This window comes from Anopheles stephensi, chromosome 3 (assembly GCF_013141755.1).
Source record: "Anopheles stephensi strain Indian chromosome 3, UCI_ANSTEP_V1.0, whole genome shotgun sequence".
Taxonomy (NCBI): Eukaryota; Metazoa; Arthropoda; class Insecta; order Diptera; family Culicidae; genus Anopheles; species Anopheles stephensi.
The window spans coordinates 77,610,123-77,626,340 of record NC_050203.1 but is presented as its reverse complement, the minus strand read 5'-3'; the positions used below and the strand labels follow the sequence as shown (position 1 = coordinate 77,626,340).

General features: G+C 41.5%; 1 protein-coding gene across 7 annotated transcripts in view; it reads right to left on the bottom strand.

Annotated features, from left to right (window-relative positions):
* The window catches only part of LOC118513227, a 45,907-nt gene that overhangs the window by 4,422 nt on the left and 25,267 nt on the right, over positions 1–16,218 (bottom strand). For all 7 annotated transcript variants that reach the window (XM_036058755.1, XM_036058759.1, XM_036058754.1 and 4 more), the window contains 5 exons: positions 7,912–8,117; positions 5,505–5,640; positions 4,260–4,393; positions 2,880–3,002; positions 475–667 (listed from right to left, as the gene is read on the bottom strand). In XM_036058755.1, the coding sequence (XP_035914648.1) occupies positions 475–667; positions 2,880–3,002; positions 4,260–4,393; positions 5,505–5,640; positions 7,912–8,117 (792 nt within the window). The remainder of the gene's footprint in view (positions 1–474; positions 668–2,879; positions 3,003–4,259; positions 4,394–5,504; positions 5,641–7,911; positions 8,118–16,218) is intronic.

Below are 16,218 nucleotides of genomic sequence, written 5' to 3'. Positions count from 1 at the left end.
TACATAGGAATTTTGTGAAGCGAATTGTATGGCTTAGTACAAACGGATCCCAAAATATATTTTTTAATTCGTAGAATAGGCATATATTTGTATTCCATCAGTCACGGCCGAATAACGCAGCCCGACATTCACGTCACAAAACAGGGTGTTCAAGGTAAATTTGGCAGTTACCAGTCACATACAAGACAGAATGCTGAGCTATTTTTTCCTCATTAATTCAACATAAACTATTTACTCATTTCATTCAGCTCCCTTAAATTCCATTAAATATATCCTGAAATGCCTGGAAGTATTTAATTTGAATTAATAATCCAACGAGAAAAAGTCCTGAAGGTATGCAATCTGCGTATCACCAGCCATGAAATAACCAAAGACAAGAGAAGAAAAAAAAAATTCAAATAAAAAAATCAAAAGCCAATAAACAAAAAAACCATCTTAATCGACGATTACAGCCCGTTTTTATTAGGGACTCACCTTTGTAGCCATTGACCGTTAAATACATATCGCTCTGATCGGGCAGCTCTCCATCGTACACCGAGTGTTGATAGATTTGATTGAGATTGTGGCCACTGGAGGAGCCCGTCGCCAGTATTCGGGGCCGATCCTCTTCCACGTACCACTCGCTGCTCTCGTCATAGATCTGATGTATTGTCGCTTGGCATTTGAGCTGTGAAATAAGAGCAAATAATTTATAATGTAAACAAATTGTATTTAAACTTAAACAGGAGTTCAAAACGAGCACAACTCAAATCAACAATAAAAATCCATGAGGGAAGAACAAATACCCGATTTGCTTACCGTTGATGTTCGGCTCTGCTCGGCAACGATTGGCCGGCAGAATACAGGTAGCGTAAAAGAGGTGAAACAATAACAAACGAAACAATGTTGATCGGCAGGAAGCATCCATAGCAGATGCAGTTTCCGGTTGGGATCACTGCATCGCTACGTGTTAAAATCCCTTGCATTAGCACAATATCCCTTATTCGAACGAGCTGAGCCAGCTCGTCCATAGGATCACACCGAAGGTCCCCAGGTAAGAGTGTAAGAGCTCGAGAACGAGGAAAGCCGTACCGGAAGGAACCTTGCTGCTGGCCTCTCGCTCTCAGGACCCAGAAGCGTCGACGGGAGCTTCCGGTTCCGGAAGGCTACCGTAGCCCGTTGTTTGAATCAATTAAACTTTTAATTAACAGCATTTGTTCTGCAGCAGGATAGAACGCTTGCTCCATCCTCGCATCCCAGTTCCGGATCTTTCGCTATGCTTCCATTTCAGTTTGTTTGTTCGACAATGAATCGTTGCTTTTTTTTTGTCTTGTTCGCCTGTGTGTGAGTGTGTCTTTCTTTTTCTGTTCTGCTCTCTATCAGAAAAGAGCTCCTTTTCTGAGCGAGAGGCAGAGAGTGTTTGTCTTTTAAGAATTGCACGGCAAGACTAACAAAAAAAAAAAAACATCATCCAAACGATCGTTCCATGTAACCTTCGGGTTACAACTCTTCTACCATCCGTCAGCAATCTTACCGACCCTGGTTGATGATTGTCACGCGGAAGGGCAAAGAATAATGATAACATTTTCCATGCCTGACCTGTGCCGCACGGTTTCCATCAAGATGCGTTCACCGGGGAAGTTCACCGGGACTGTAGCCCCTCCCAGCCAGGGCAGGTGTCCTTCCGGAAGAGATTTGTCACCTCCCGGGGATGGCAAGAAAACTCCTTTGTTAGACTCAGTTCTAATTTACCTTCCTCTTTTTTTTCTTCTCTCTACCACCGTTTTGTTTTTCTTCTGGATGATTTACCGTAGTGTTAAATATTAATTACAATCTCATCAGGTTTTTTTTTTTCTGTCCTCGAACCAGCTCGGATGGTAAGGTTTTGTCCAGCGCAAGATAGTATCGCTGCCAGCAGTGAAAAGTGATTACAGGAACGGGTTCGTTTTACGATAGATTTGCTTGGCATGGGTTAGTTTTTTGTAGACAATTTGTTTGAGTAGTTGAAAAGAAGGATGGGATGTTCCGGTTGTGGTTTTAAGTAAGATTTTACATATAAACGAGGAATTTTCAAGCATTGATATCTTCAAGAATCTAGATTGTGGGGAAGCAATAGTAAAGAGTTGTCCAAGTTAAATCATTTTTGTACAAGGACAGTTCACAACAGGGCATGTCTGGAATTGGTATGAGCTTCCTGGGCACTACTAAGTAATGAGAACTTTATCGAAACATGGCCTAACATCAAATACCTTGCTTCCTGGGACTGGGAGAAAATCATCACTTAGAACTCTAATACATATTGCGGTAGCCTCAAATTCCGAAATATAGACCAAATTTGTTTTCTCTTGCAATATCTATTGGGTAGATGTTAAGATGAATTCCTCCTCAGAATGCCTAAGGAGAGCTCGGGAGTTGCCATTTGATCCTGTGCATGTTCAATTTGCTTTAAAGCAGTCGGGTTCAATTGAATTTAAAGAAGCAATAATAAAAATGAGGAGTATCCTGATCACCTAGACCAATTTTCCAAGTATATTTAACGAAGCCATAGCAAGAAAATGGGCGGAAGGATTCTTGCTGATGATTTATTCTAGTGTTTCCTTTAAATCCACAACATCTATAGGATATCATCATTTCAAATTTTCCCATTTGTGCGACCCTGAATTTTTAACTTAGACCATTTTCTAGCATCTTATTTGAATTTCCTGGAAAACAACTTTTTTTTGAAGGAATTTCAAATGTCTAGCGATCCACAGATATTCTAGGTTTGAAGTTATTTCTTGATTCAGATGTGGACTATTTCATTTTACTATTAAGAATATTTAGAAAAGCAATGACGGAATTGAAGAACTACCTAAAAACCTGGAAGAAAGAGCCATTTGAAAGTTTTGAACCAAACCTACCTTAAGCTTTCCTTTGATAAAGTGTGCATGGGCAACCAAAATATTGATTCCCAGAATCGATGTTTCCAGCCCCGTGTGCGTATCCTTGATCGGTCGATACTGTTTGTAGTACTGTGGTATTATCTGCAACAAGAACGAGGATTATTTAATCAACCACAGAATATTGTAATACCATTATCGGAAAGTACCGTCATAACTAAACAACCTCTCATCGATAAAAAAAAACACCGAAAACACTTTAAAAATCAAAAACCATTCCCGTGGGCTTGCTGTGGGGCCTTTCAACGGCATGACACGCACACTATCCAATCATGGTGGGAAATTAAATTTTCCACAGAAAGCCTCTTCGCCAGACAAAAAAACAACAACTCATCTTCATTCGCGATGCCGCTGACAGTGAATCGTCACCGTGAGGAGCAATAAAGGCCGCGAATCTCTCTCTCACACACACACGTTCGATGGCGTCGGAAAAACGCCGTCGGTGCGTTTACCAAGAAAAGCCCATCCATTTTGGTGCGCACCTCACCGTTACCAGTATGGGGGAGAAAGTGTAAATTCAATTTCCCTTCCGAATGGGATTTTCAACCGCAAACGCCGTGTTTGACGTCTCGGTGGCCACCTCAAACGTCTGTCCGGAGGGAAGTAAATCACACGCTCTCTCGCTCTTGCTCTCTCTTTCTTTCCTTTCAATGTCATCGTTACAAATCGTCGTTCGACACCGCTCCTGCCAAGCGGGAGGAAATGGATGAAAATTACGAAAAATTCGATTTCCATCCACCGAAAGCCACCCGGTGCGCGCTTCGCCATCGGCAAAACTGATGATTCGCCGATTGAGTCGTTTGCTTTTCATCACTTCACACAAATCCTTCCCGGTGGATGGTAGATGGTTATCGAACGCTTTTTGCACCCCCTTTGTGAGACAACAAATTAGGAACGGATCGAGAGATTAAAGATGAAACGGAGTGATTCGTGTTCAAAAATCTCATGCTGAGTGTTTATCGAGAATTAATATAAATCGTACTGCAAAAATAGTGTGTCTGTGTTTCATACGAACGAGCTGCAAAAACACAAGCCAAACGGCGCGGAAAAACACCTCCCGGATCGCCCCTTTGTCTTTGCCATAATGCTGTCTGTCGCCACGTGAACGGAAAAAGTATGCAATCCGCACATCACACGCATCCATACAAAACACACCATGACAACCGTAGTTGGCCGATCGGCGATGTTGATGAATGCGTTTTTGCCCTAAATCAATAGACCGCATGTGGCGGCGGAGGCAAATATGTGATTTTCTCATCCATCCCGTGGTGCCGTGTGTGTGTGTGTGAGAGAGATTCCATCGATATGTACATGTGTGTGTGATGGGGCAATAAATCTTACCGGTATGTCATTAATCGTCCACGTCAGATTTGCTGGCGGTTTAGAATTAATCGAGGTGCAGTTGCCCCGCAGGATGTCGCCCGGTCGGTATCGGCCCTGCAGCCCCGTTATTGATGGTTTTTCCGGCGGTGGTTCTGGTTGGTGGGTTAGTGGAGTGCATACACCGGTTTTTTTTATTCGCAGTGGTTGGTATCGCGTGGTGGGGGATTGGGAGATAATAGTAATGTGTTTCATTAAATAATTGGCTAAGCTAAACAGATATGAAGGGCGTTTTTAGATTGCTATGTTGATTAGCTTCGGAAATTTTAATATTTTGTAAAGTTTCTTAGTTTATATAATTAATTTTTAGTTTTCGCTTGCCGCTTTCTACTTTTTTATCATTTAGTCATTTCTTGTTTTTTATAACTTCTTACAGGGGTTTTCAGTTGATAAGGCAATAGCATCCATTTTTATGGCAGGCTCCTTCGATGAAATGGCAAACAAAGCTCGTAGTTATGGAAACGGCTTTAGATGAAATTTGATACTTTTTACTGAAATATCCTTAGATGATATTGTCATAGTAGCGGTTGGTATTGTGCGTACTGGCACGTATGCCGTGAGGTCGTGTAAAAAATCGATGGCAACTATTACAATTTCATCTGAAGACATCACAATAAAAGGTGTTTGATTTCCCTGTCACACGAAGCCGTTTCCATATCAACTAGCTTTGTTTGCCATTTCATCTAAGAAGCCTGCCATAAAGATGGATGCTATTGCCTTATCAACTGGAAAACCCTGTAAATTCAGTTAAAACATAATTTCGATTATCTTTTTTAAATTTATTTTCCTTCTATATGAGTCTTTTGTTCCAATATTTTTTTAATTATATTTTTTATCTGTCTCCTTTACTTTCTTTACTTCACCGTTCTTTATCAAAATTTCTTTTACGATTTGCTTATATTTTTATGTGATTTTCCTATTTATTTTGTTGATTATTTTATTTGTCTCATTATTTAGTATTGTTTTTATATCAATTTAATATTTATAATCACTTATTTTCACCAACCGTTCCGATCATATTTGTTTTTTTACTATATATTTTTTGTAATCCGTTACACTTCAATCAAGCTTCTAGAGTCAAACAGGGGTTAAATTTAATTTAGATTTTTCAAAAGTTAGGTTTTTTTCTGACCATGTAACCGCTATTTCCGGGTATTTAATTTACTTTATATGAGGACAAGGATACCATGAATTTGCTTCTCTTACCTATAACTTCCATATCACCGGATACTATAATTGTATGAAAGGAAGGAGCATCGGCCGACACCTCGCAGCTATACTTCCCCGATACGTTCGTTTCGAGTGCTTTTATAACAACGTTACTCTCGTTCGATAACGATCGCTGCAAATAGAAAACATTTAGAAACCAATATTAGTTAATTTCGAGCAGCATTTGACCTTTAAACCTCTTTAAGAATAATTTCAAAAGCAAACAGGGTAGCAAAAACCTCTCTCCAAAAATAGCTAAACACTCGAGTGGAAAACACTTCAACTCGGACGACTATTTGCCCAAGGATACGAGGTGGGTTGGTTGGTTTTCCGACTTTATCAACCAGACAACCACCCGAGGCAGGTTTATATATTGCGTACAATAAAGAATCGAGACGCGGTCTGCAGGAGTAAGAACAAAAATAAAAACAAACAACAACATACTAAACCGTCATAAATCGACGAGATAATTTAGGGTCGGGTCTTATGAAGCCCGGGTCCGGTTGGTTGGTCTTGGATCTTCGCTTTAAATCTGCCAGCAAGCTCATCTGGCTAAAGGAGTTTTCCACGGCCCAGCAGCATCCTTGCCTGTTCGCTCGTTGCGGATCTTTCTGCCCGCCTTCGTCGTACCTGCTGCAGATCCAATCTTTCATATCGGCCTAACCTTCACCGTTCCACTTTTCTGAAGGTTTCCATGCTTCGACCTGACCTGCTGAGGCATTCCGGTTTTTTGTAGCATTTTTTTATACGAAATATTGCAATGTTTAGCCTTTTCCCCCCATTTTCGTTCAAAAAGTACCATGCGCCTCCATTAAACCTTTAACCCACCGAAAACAGCGAATGTAAATAATTTGTCGCAAAATGCTTCGCACAACACAGCCACAATTCGAGCGACGCCCGGTTAGAAAAACAATATTAGCGAGCCGGTAGTGCGAGCTACAACATTCCAACGGCGACGGTTTCGCGTAAGGCTGATCGTGCACTTTTCCTGAGCGTTGTTTGGACGTTATCACAGTTGTTTATTGACTGGAAAGCAACAAAAACAGACATTATTTGCGTCTTATCTTCGGCTGGCCTCCCCAAAAAAAAGAGACTGAAGTTTTGCGCTCGTTTGAGATGGGTTGTGGGTTTGGGGGGAAAATAAAAGAGGGAGGAAAAGCCAGAACGTTCACGAGTTTGACAGCTGGACCATCTGGGGACAAGGAAAAATAAACGCTGGGCTTCTGGAGCGCTTCCACGTAATAAAACAAGAACGTACAGAAACATGAACACTCATTAAACAACTTTAAGAACCATCGTCGGCATAACGCTACTTTATTGGTTCGATATTGCATGTTTACGTTGAAAGATAAAATACTTTCGCCTGTCGAAGATGCTTCCCAGCACAAGCCCAAGTGATGAAGCCAGTTGAAGCTAGGGTAGAATATAGATAGGAAAAAAGCTTTCTTGGATTTTTCCTCACCCGATGGCTTGAGTGTGTCGGCGAAAACCGAACACTCGAAACCATTATTCCCAATCAAGATGAATCGATCGAACCGTACAGATTGGTTCGGTTGTCCGATCGTTATCCGGACAGCCCGCATGATGGATGATTATGATGGGCGAACGACTGAAATGAAATTAGAAATACCGGACCATCCTTCGGGCCCTTGCTTATATCTTAGTCGTTCTTTTCCCTTCGATCGAGCCGACGGACCGACGCTCTCCAGCTCGTGGATGGATACGAATCGAATTTCGACTTGTCAAGAGTGCATTAGAAATTCATGAGGGAATCATGAGGGCTCTTGGGCTGGCCGGTTGCGCAAAAACGAAAACTCCGGTTCGTCGCATTGTTTTTCAAATCAAGTTCTAGCTTTTATGGCGGTCGTTTGTGTGTTTTTGACCTTAAAAAACACTTTAAACGCTTTATATAAGTTGAGCAAAAAATATTGTCTTAACCTTAATTTAAGGTCTCTTAGGCAAAAGACAACCAACAATCGGTCGTTTCATAAACGACTCAGGAAGCTGAAAATCCTACCTCGTGTCAGCATTCCGTTTGGGTCAGCGTTCCGGGAACAATAACAATCTTCAAAGGCACACATTCTTTAGGTCGAAGAAGCGCAACAAACTAATTACTCCCATCCGATTTGCTAAACCCCGATGCTTCTTCATTCCTTTGTTTGGACTGGTAGCAAAAGCTGCACCAGCTAAAGCATTCCGCTTTTGACTTTGTTTTATTAACTTTTTGGACGCGTTTAGCAGCTGGAAAGGCAACATTGCGCGAGTTGCATCAACTATGGAGGGGGAGCTTTCGTCCGCTTGTTATTTACTCGAGTGAGTTTTCAGCTCGAAATTTCCTTATTATTTTCAATTAAAAATGTAAGTTTATTCTAAAAAAGTCATGAAATTATCATATTACTCTTACCTCAACGTCAACGGCAGTGAACACTTTCATCGATGGTTTTTCCTGAGGCGTGTAGCGATAGAACTCACGCTTTCCTTTGTACCATTTGATTGAATACAGTCGTTCCTTGTCCTCCAGCTCGTAGTCACAGAACAGGTGGGCCGAGTCGCCTTTCCGTACGGCCGTCGGCACAGTGACGCGAACATTTCGTAGCCCTACCGATATTTCTGCAAAGAAAAACGGGAGAAGAATCTCATTAGATTTGCTTAAGGATGCGATACGCCTAAAGTTAGGCAATGTAGAAAAAATAATATAGGAAATGTTGTTTAAAAAGATCATTCAACGTGTTTCATGTTACTAACATGAAATGTTAACTTGGAAGATCCGCTAACACTTAATCATAATGTTTGTGTATCATGTACGACGCCTGAAAGTATACAATTTCTCTTTTGAGAATCGCTCAAACTCTTATATCCGTAAGAAAAGGCCAGCAAAAGTTTGTTTTAAAATAGTTACTCTGAATTTAGTGAAAATTATATCGAAATAAGACTACTCTTAAGGCACCGGACCAGTGGGCACTTGAAGGCCGGAATCGCATCTTGAGCCCTCTACCATCTCTGCAGCCGACACATCGTGCAATTTGCAGATGGCATAGCGATTCATAGAATTTTTGTTTTGTTTTCAAAGAACTTTAGTTCACTGCCACATGTAAGTAATTTGAAAGTCCTAGTTGTTGCAAAAAAACAACTTGCATACTATCAGGCGCTTAAGAAAACAAAACCGTAAATTACTTTAAAATTCTAAAATTCTAAATAATATTATTGAAGCAGGGCTGACTAACCAACTATTTGGTATTAAAAAGTCTGGTAATCCATCAAGATGACGCACGTGATCTATCAGGTCGTCAGACTAAGAAGAAGAAAATTCCTGATAAGACTACCTTAAACTGTTTATTGCTATTTTACTCCTTGCAATATATCAACATAGTATAATTTATTCCTCCAAAGCCACACTTCCTATATTCAATCATCCATTTCTTGACTGGTCACGTTTCAGGACAAAAGCTTCCCCGCGGTCTATTTTCCCCCCCCATTTCGGTTTGCCATAATTCATTTAACTGTCCCCGATCAGTTTCGATCAAAACCCACGCCCCGAAAATAACCATTATAACTGGAGGCGATCGTCCGCGCCCACTTCACGGACATGACCTGACACGTGCTTCACAGCCACTCAAACCCACCGCTAAAGCGCTGAACCCATCTCGCCTGACTATTTCGGGATCCTATCGCTTAACCCGCGAATTTAAGCAAATCATCATAATCATCATCGTTTCGCAGTTCCCTGTTGCATTTACAGCTGTAGAATGGAGGAAGAGGTGCAAAACCACGAACAAGTCCACCAAAAAGAAAAGGGGATTCGATTCGATTTTACCCATGCATAAAAGAATATCCCTGCACTTGGGAAGATGATTGGAAATGATGGACTCAAAGCCATGGTGGAAAGCTCTCTCTCTCTAGCTTGGTTCCTTAAACTCCACTGTGACAGTGCCCGCTTAGCACCTATCCACCGTCCAGAAGAGTGGCCCGGGTACGCTTCCAGGTTTCAACCACCACGAGCAAAACGAGAAAATGGTGGATAAAAAGATGAAATGTAAGATTAATTGCAGCCTCCGTCCATGGGCTTCGAACCGAGCAGCTCCGTCATGACAAGGCTAGAGGGCGAGTCGTCGCAAGGAAGAGGAAAGTTTTCGTATCGTTCCTTGTAAAGCAGTTCCCACTTGGGGGATCTCGTCCGGTCCGTGTTGTGGGCAGTGTTTCTTTCTTTCGTCTTCGCCACAGACACACGCACAGCCAAGAAGTAGTGCTGGTACGGAATTTTAAAGAAGATAAATTGATTACAAAGTTTCAGTTCACTTTCCATGAGCTTCGAGGTTGGCTTCTGTTGCGGCAGTCCATTCTTTAATAGAGTCATTTAATGTGGAAGCAGCGCTGTGGCTGCTGTCTTCGATGCACTTGCGCGCGGTAGAGGAACAGCACGTCTTTATTGAGTTACAGCGGCAAAAGAAATGTGCGTTATTCTTGCTTAAGTTTGTGGAGACTCAAACGGGGGAAAGAGTGTATAGTTGCGGAAGACAGCTCGAAGAAGAATTAGGATAATCGCATTAGTTTCGCGCTACTGTGCGCAAACCGGGCCACAGCGAGCACAATAACAATTTGTATAAAGGTCGCCCGCTCGTCGTCGTCAGCCATGTTGTAATGAGTTTTAAAGTTGAAAGGGTACGAAGAGCCGATCCTCACGTACTGCACGTGGCAGAGGGGTTTTTTTTTGTTGCTCTATTCCCGTTTTACAGCCTGCCAGCTTCTGTCCAGCTCGTATCACATTGCCAGTGATGATCCAAATAGGCTTTGTTACTGACGACGGCCAGTTCTGGGAATACATTTTTGGGGACACAACATTTGCAGATGCAGCTCCAGAAAAACCCGTTGACATGTAGCGCGAGGTTCGCTCGGTACATGTACTGCATGTTGTTTGCGTCCCGTTACCACGAATTGGACGACAGCTGGAGCGGGTCAGCTTTCTGGAGGCTTTTTGCCCCTATTTCGAGAAGGACATATGGGACACACGGAGAACGGACGGGGGTTTTTACCCGAACATTGCTCGTTTTTGCAAAAACCTGGTTCCACACAACCGTCGCTTGACGTGTGGAATTGTTGATTAGTTCATCCATCTTTGCAGCCCCAGTTCAACAACAGACCTATCACGCGTTACACGTGGCTCGAATGGCCACCGGGTCTAAGCATGCAAATGCTTACAGTGATTTTGAGCGGTTTCACTGAAGCGTAATTGGAATGTGACTGCCTTTTACCGGGGCCGTTGGTAAACCATTTCTGCCCACAGCCAGCCGAATGGTCAGGGCACGTATGGTCACCGTATGGCCCTTTTCCTCGGTGACCGGGCAATTATTGTTGTGGAGGTGAAGAATTTATGGTCGCGCATTGTTGTGCATACAATTACGGTGTAATGTCTTTGGGGGGGAAAGGAATCGCCTTTACCAATTGGAATGATTTAGTGTAGTATGTGTTTGGTATGGAGAAAATTTAAATTTAACACAACACCAACAGAGTGGATGCAGCTGTGAGGTTCGAGTTTAAGGCTCAAGAAGTCTTTAGAAAATTTCTGCAAAACAGTTTATTCTTCTTACGATATTTTTAAATGTTTTTTTTCAGATTCCAGAGCATCTCATAAATAAATCAAATTTAACTTAGATAATAAAAAATTGAGAAAATGGCGTAATAATTTATATTTTTTTCGATTTTAGTAAATGTGCTCCAAGCTAAAAAATAAATAAATGCAAAAAGTTTATTATAAAAATCCATAAATACTAAAATTTATGATCAGGGAAACTAAAAGAGTAAGGGGCACAAAAGAATTAATTAAAAAAATTATCATTATTCGGAAACAAGAAAACGAAAACTAAATCGAAACAAAATAAGAAACAATAAAAAGAGCGAAAAATTTAGAAAAAAAAAAAACAAAAGCAACAAAGCAAACCGAAAAAAATAAAAACAAAAGGAATGTAACAAAAAAAAGAGAATGAAAAACACTAGAAAGAAAAAAGTAAAATTATGTAATTATAAATTCAAAAACTTGTCAAAAGCATTAAAACGGTTCATTATTAAAAAATTAATTAAAAAAAAAAATCTTTGTTTTGATAGTGCTTGACACAAACTCCGTAAAACAAGTAGTCCGTGTTGGTAATTATAAATATTTTAGCTACTTATTTTGACCGAGGTATGATCGACTTAAACTACTTTTGGACGCATATTGAATAAAAAAGATAAATTAAAATTAAAATAAATCTTTTTCAAAGGTAACACTTGTTCTATTGCTATGCTTCACACTGTATTACACAGCAGCTCTCCCTCTCCGTACCGATTGGAACAAAATGAATAAAGAAAACAAATAAAGCAACCACCATCACCATCACCACGAAACCCACCACCATTTTCCCGGAGAGTTATGAAAAATGAGATTTCATCGTCCGGGCGGAAATGAATCGAGATGAAATTGGTTTGAGCAATGCTTGCGTTGAATAAAATATCGTCTTCAACCATCACCGGGCGAGGGAGCTACCGAACGCTTTACAGGTATGGGGCAGGTAAGTTGCGGGGCGAAGGTTTTTGTAGTCGGTTTGGAAGATAAGAATTGGAAAACAATTTTCACCACCACGACGATCTTGAGGTGAAACAAGAGCTTCGAACGTTGAGCTGGCTTAAAGTCGTTGTGTAAAGATAAAGTAAAATTCGTTTAAAAAATGTTGTAAATATATAAGCAGTTCAATTATTTTAAAAACAATATGGCATCTCTATTCAGTACGTAAAGAACAGTCGAATACTCCCTTTGATGTGAAACGAACCTTATCGCGATAGAAATTTAAGGAAAACCCCTTCTTTCTCTCTTTCCAACTCTTATCAGGAAAAACGCCCATCCCAAATACGCGGGCGCTTATCACATGCATTCTCCATCCAATTTTTTGTGCGTTTTCAGCAGGGTGTAAATAGCAGATGAAAAGCTTCCCCTCCATCGGAAGCACACCCTGCAAACAGTTTCCTGGGTAACAAATTTGACGGAAAAGCTCTGATAAAACCTCACACACTGGTGAATCGAGTGTGTGGCTGTGAGTCGCGCCCTCGCGCCCCCTTTTTGTCGGCGCTTTAAAGGAGGAAATATGGAAATGGAAGACATTCTTTGTGTCTGCTGACGGATGTTGTTGTGCGCGTTGTTGACCTAGCAATGGCAGACTCGAGGTTGACAAGGCGTTACCAGTCGCAAAAAAGCAAACGGTTGGGCCAACAACCAAGCAACAACAAAAAAATACATTCATACATACCATCACTGGTGAACTTCTCGTTCCATTTTCACTGGAACTGCGAGACGAGACATACCAAACGACAGTGCGAGCGTTCGCCCGCTGTGTGTACAAAACATCACCAAACAGAACAATGTCACTGTGGGAGGAGGATTGAGGGCAGAGCAGGAAGAGGTTTTCATCCCCGTCCATCATGCACATGACTTGGCGCGACGATTCAAGTAGCTGGAAACGGAAAACTCGTTATTCATCCCACTTATGAGGTTCGTACCTGAACCGGGAGTTCTTGCTTCTCACACTGTGTCGCTGGATTATCATTAACAACTCGTCTTCGTTTGGCCTCTTACCATAGAGTCAGACAAGCGAACTCCCCCTCTCCCATCCCCCCAGAAAAAAGCAAACGATCAGACCACATCCTCGCAACGAGCTGTGTAAGACACGTGGCAACATGATAAGCAGTATCCGTATCGTGGGGTGTGATCGAGCCAAGGTCTTCCAAAAGAAGGCTTGAGCAAACCAGCAAGGTAAGGGTGTTTTCCAATTCCATAAACACGTTCGATGGGATAAGGTGAGACGATAAAGGGAGTGGGACAGACACATACTCTTCAATTTTAAAGAAGGGCTCGTTTCATTGCCACGTGTGATGGGAATTGTTTTGTGGCGAGAGCGAAGAAAAACGGGTTAAACTGCTTTCAATAATTAAACGATGCGTGAAACAACAGGGGCGTAGGGATAATCGGTTTCTTGAGCATTAAGGCACTGTGGAGAGCTTTAGGTGTATTTCACTTTGAGCAAGTAAAGAGTGAGTACTCTTAGAATCCTGAAGATATATCTCTAGAATCTGGCTCTTAAAAGAAATCGAGAGGAACAAACAGATCCTGTCGGCATGTCGTCTAGTATCTATCAAGAATATCAAAGAGTCCTGGACTGTCGAGATCAGTTGTTAAATTCTCCAATGAGAGTAATCTTCAACTTTTGTGGCAATGACTTGAAAATTAGATCGAAATACTCTGAGGTTTTAAAACTTGATTGACGGCTCCTCTTTTTTGCACAACTATTTAAAGAAAGGAGCTCTTCTTCTTTCAGCCTAACGACCTCTTAAGGTCCTACCTGCCATTTCTGGCTTTCTAGACTTGTTGATACCACGTAGTTGGACAGTCACTCGCAACTTCGGAAGGACCGCCCTCTTGTGGGATTTTAACCCCGGTCCTGTCGTGTGAAGACCGGATCAGGTGTTGCCTCTACCACCGACCCGCAATAAAATCGTTAGGTGCTCTCTTCTCCTTAAAAATCACCTCAGGAATACCTTATGATTCAGGTCGTCGTATAAAACATCGAAAACACGAATGCTGTGCTGAGGGCGACCAACAGATACGAGAGTTCTCTTTAAAATTTTAGTTGTCTTTCATCGTGCCAGGATATCTCCTAGAAGTGCGAGTCGCCAGGAAATCTATTACGTCTAAGAAGAAACTTTGAAGTACTACTTCAGAGGTCATTTTACAGTTTCAGGGCTTCATTTCCTTAAGAACATGGTGTGTGAAGACATTGAAGCTTGTTGTGAATGCGTCGGACAGTATTTTTTTCTGGAATTACGATTAATCTTTTAACGAACTGTTTTGAAGAATTTCTTTATGGCCTCCAACAGTCTTAAAGGAACTTTATTAAGCCCATTACTTCAAACAATCTCTCTTAATATCTCACCAGTCTATTATCGATTAATTTTAGTTTCCAAGACTGTGTGAACAGTAACTTTGAGACCTCTCCGCCACACCCGAAAATTATTGAGTCCTCTTCGACTATTTCCAAGGGACTCAACTATTTCCAATAGAAAAACTTACTCCCAAAAACCTACATTGCAAAAATAATCCTCTTAAAAACTGTGTGTCCTCCACCACAACTCCGTCAAGACACACTATCGAACGTGACGTTCGGAGTTTGCATTTGAAGTCGTCTCCCACGGCACACATCAAGCTCACGATATAGTGGCCTGTCCTGAGGGAAGACATTTTGATCTTCCCTCCGTTTTGCCCTTGAACTCACATTCTCTTACCGATCTACTCCCACCAGTAACTGCAAGTGAAGCTTACTGTTAAAAATTGGCGTTTCCTTTCGATCGGGCCGACGGAGCCGGCGCGATGTGCCTTTCGGGGTAAAAGTTGATAAATTCAATTTAAATTCATAGAACTCGTAAAATTGTAAAAATCACTTGACTCGATGAAAAACGAACTTCATAACTCAACGGCACACTCTGCCGTATTGCGAACGGGTTTTGCGGGTGAAGTGAAAACTGAAGGTTTTCCCTTTGGAAGCGGGAATGAATCTGAACTGAGCAAAGCAAGGAAACAGTTTTCAACCTATGTCTGTGTTGGAGCTGTGTTGCGGGAGCTGCGTTACATGCTGGCTTGCTTGTGTAGACTCTTAAAGTCGTCCTCATAAACCAGGATGCAATTCTGTCTTCGTGCAAGGACTTCAAATGATTTCTAGGATGATTAATGTATTGACGTAGGTTTCGAGGAACTGTAGAATTTGAGATATGTTTGGTGCAAATTGACTACAAGACTCATTTGGGCCTCAGTTCTAGGAATGCTTGATCAGCTAACGAAGGTACTTCATATCCAGATTCCAAAGCCATTGCAGCATACGCTCAGGTACTTACACATTTCTCTACAAATGTATTCATACGTCATAGTCCTTTATGAGGCTTAATGATAATGACGTCATTCGTCAACTATCAGAATCGTGGACGATGAATTTAAAAAATAATCGTGTTTAAGAAAATCTGTGGAATCGAAAGAAGAAGATTTTATTTAGAATTGAAACAATGGACGTGTATAATTAGTTGCCAGATACTTAGAAAAGCTCTGAAGAAAAGTTCAGATTCTCCGTAAAGATTCCCGATCAAAACTTTTGGTATTTAAGCCACCATTTCGAGATTTCCAGAGCTCCAGGAATCCATTCTCGATTATCGCAACAAAAATCGAACCAGGCTACCCAATTCTCCCGGGAACAATGTTTTAATTAAACCAATCAAGTGATAAATACCGATTATTAGTAGCGTAATAAATGATTTTCGATCCATTGGTTCCGGAGTGGACAAAAGCTCTTGCCGCTCACCAACAACCATCACCCTCAAGTCGTATGAAATAATCAACGTCGAATGGTGCTTCCCATCCTTCTGTGCCCATTGTTCCCGTTAAATAGAACCCGTCCCGTTCCAAGAACTCAACCACCTAACTACCCAATGTCAACATGCGAATGGCACAGCGAAAGAACACAATTTAACGACTGACACTATTTTTCCAACCGACCGTGTGACAAAAGAAACATCGATGAAAGGACACGTTGCCGAAGCGAGAGAGAGCGGAGAGACACACACACACCGACAAGGACTCTCCAGAAGTCATCGACAGGAAGCGAAAGAGGTTAGTCTTTAGTGGACCAAATGGAATACGCTACGA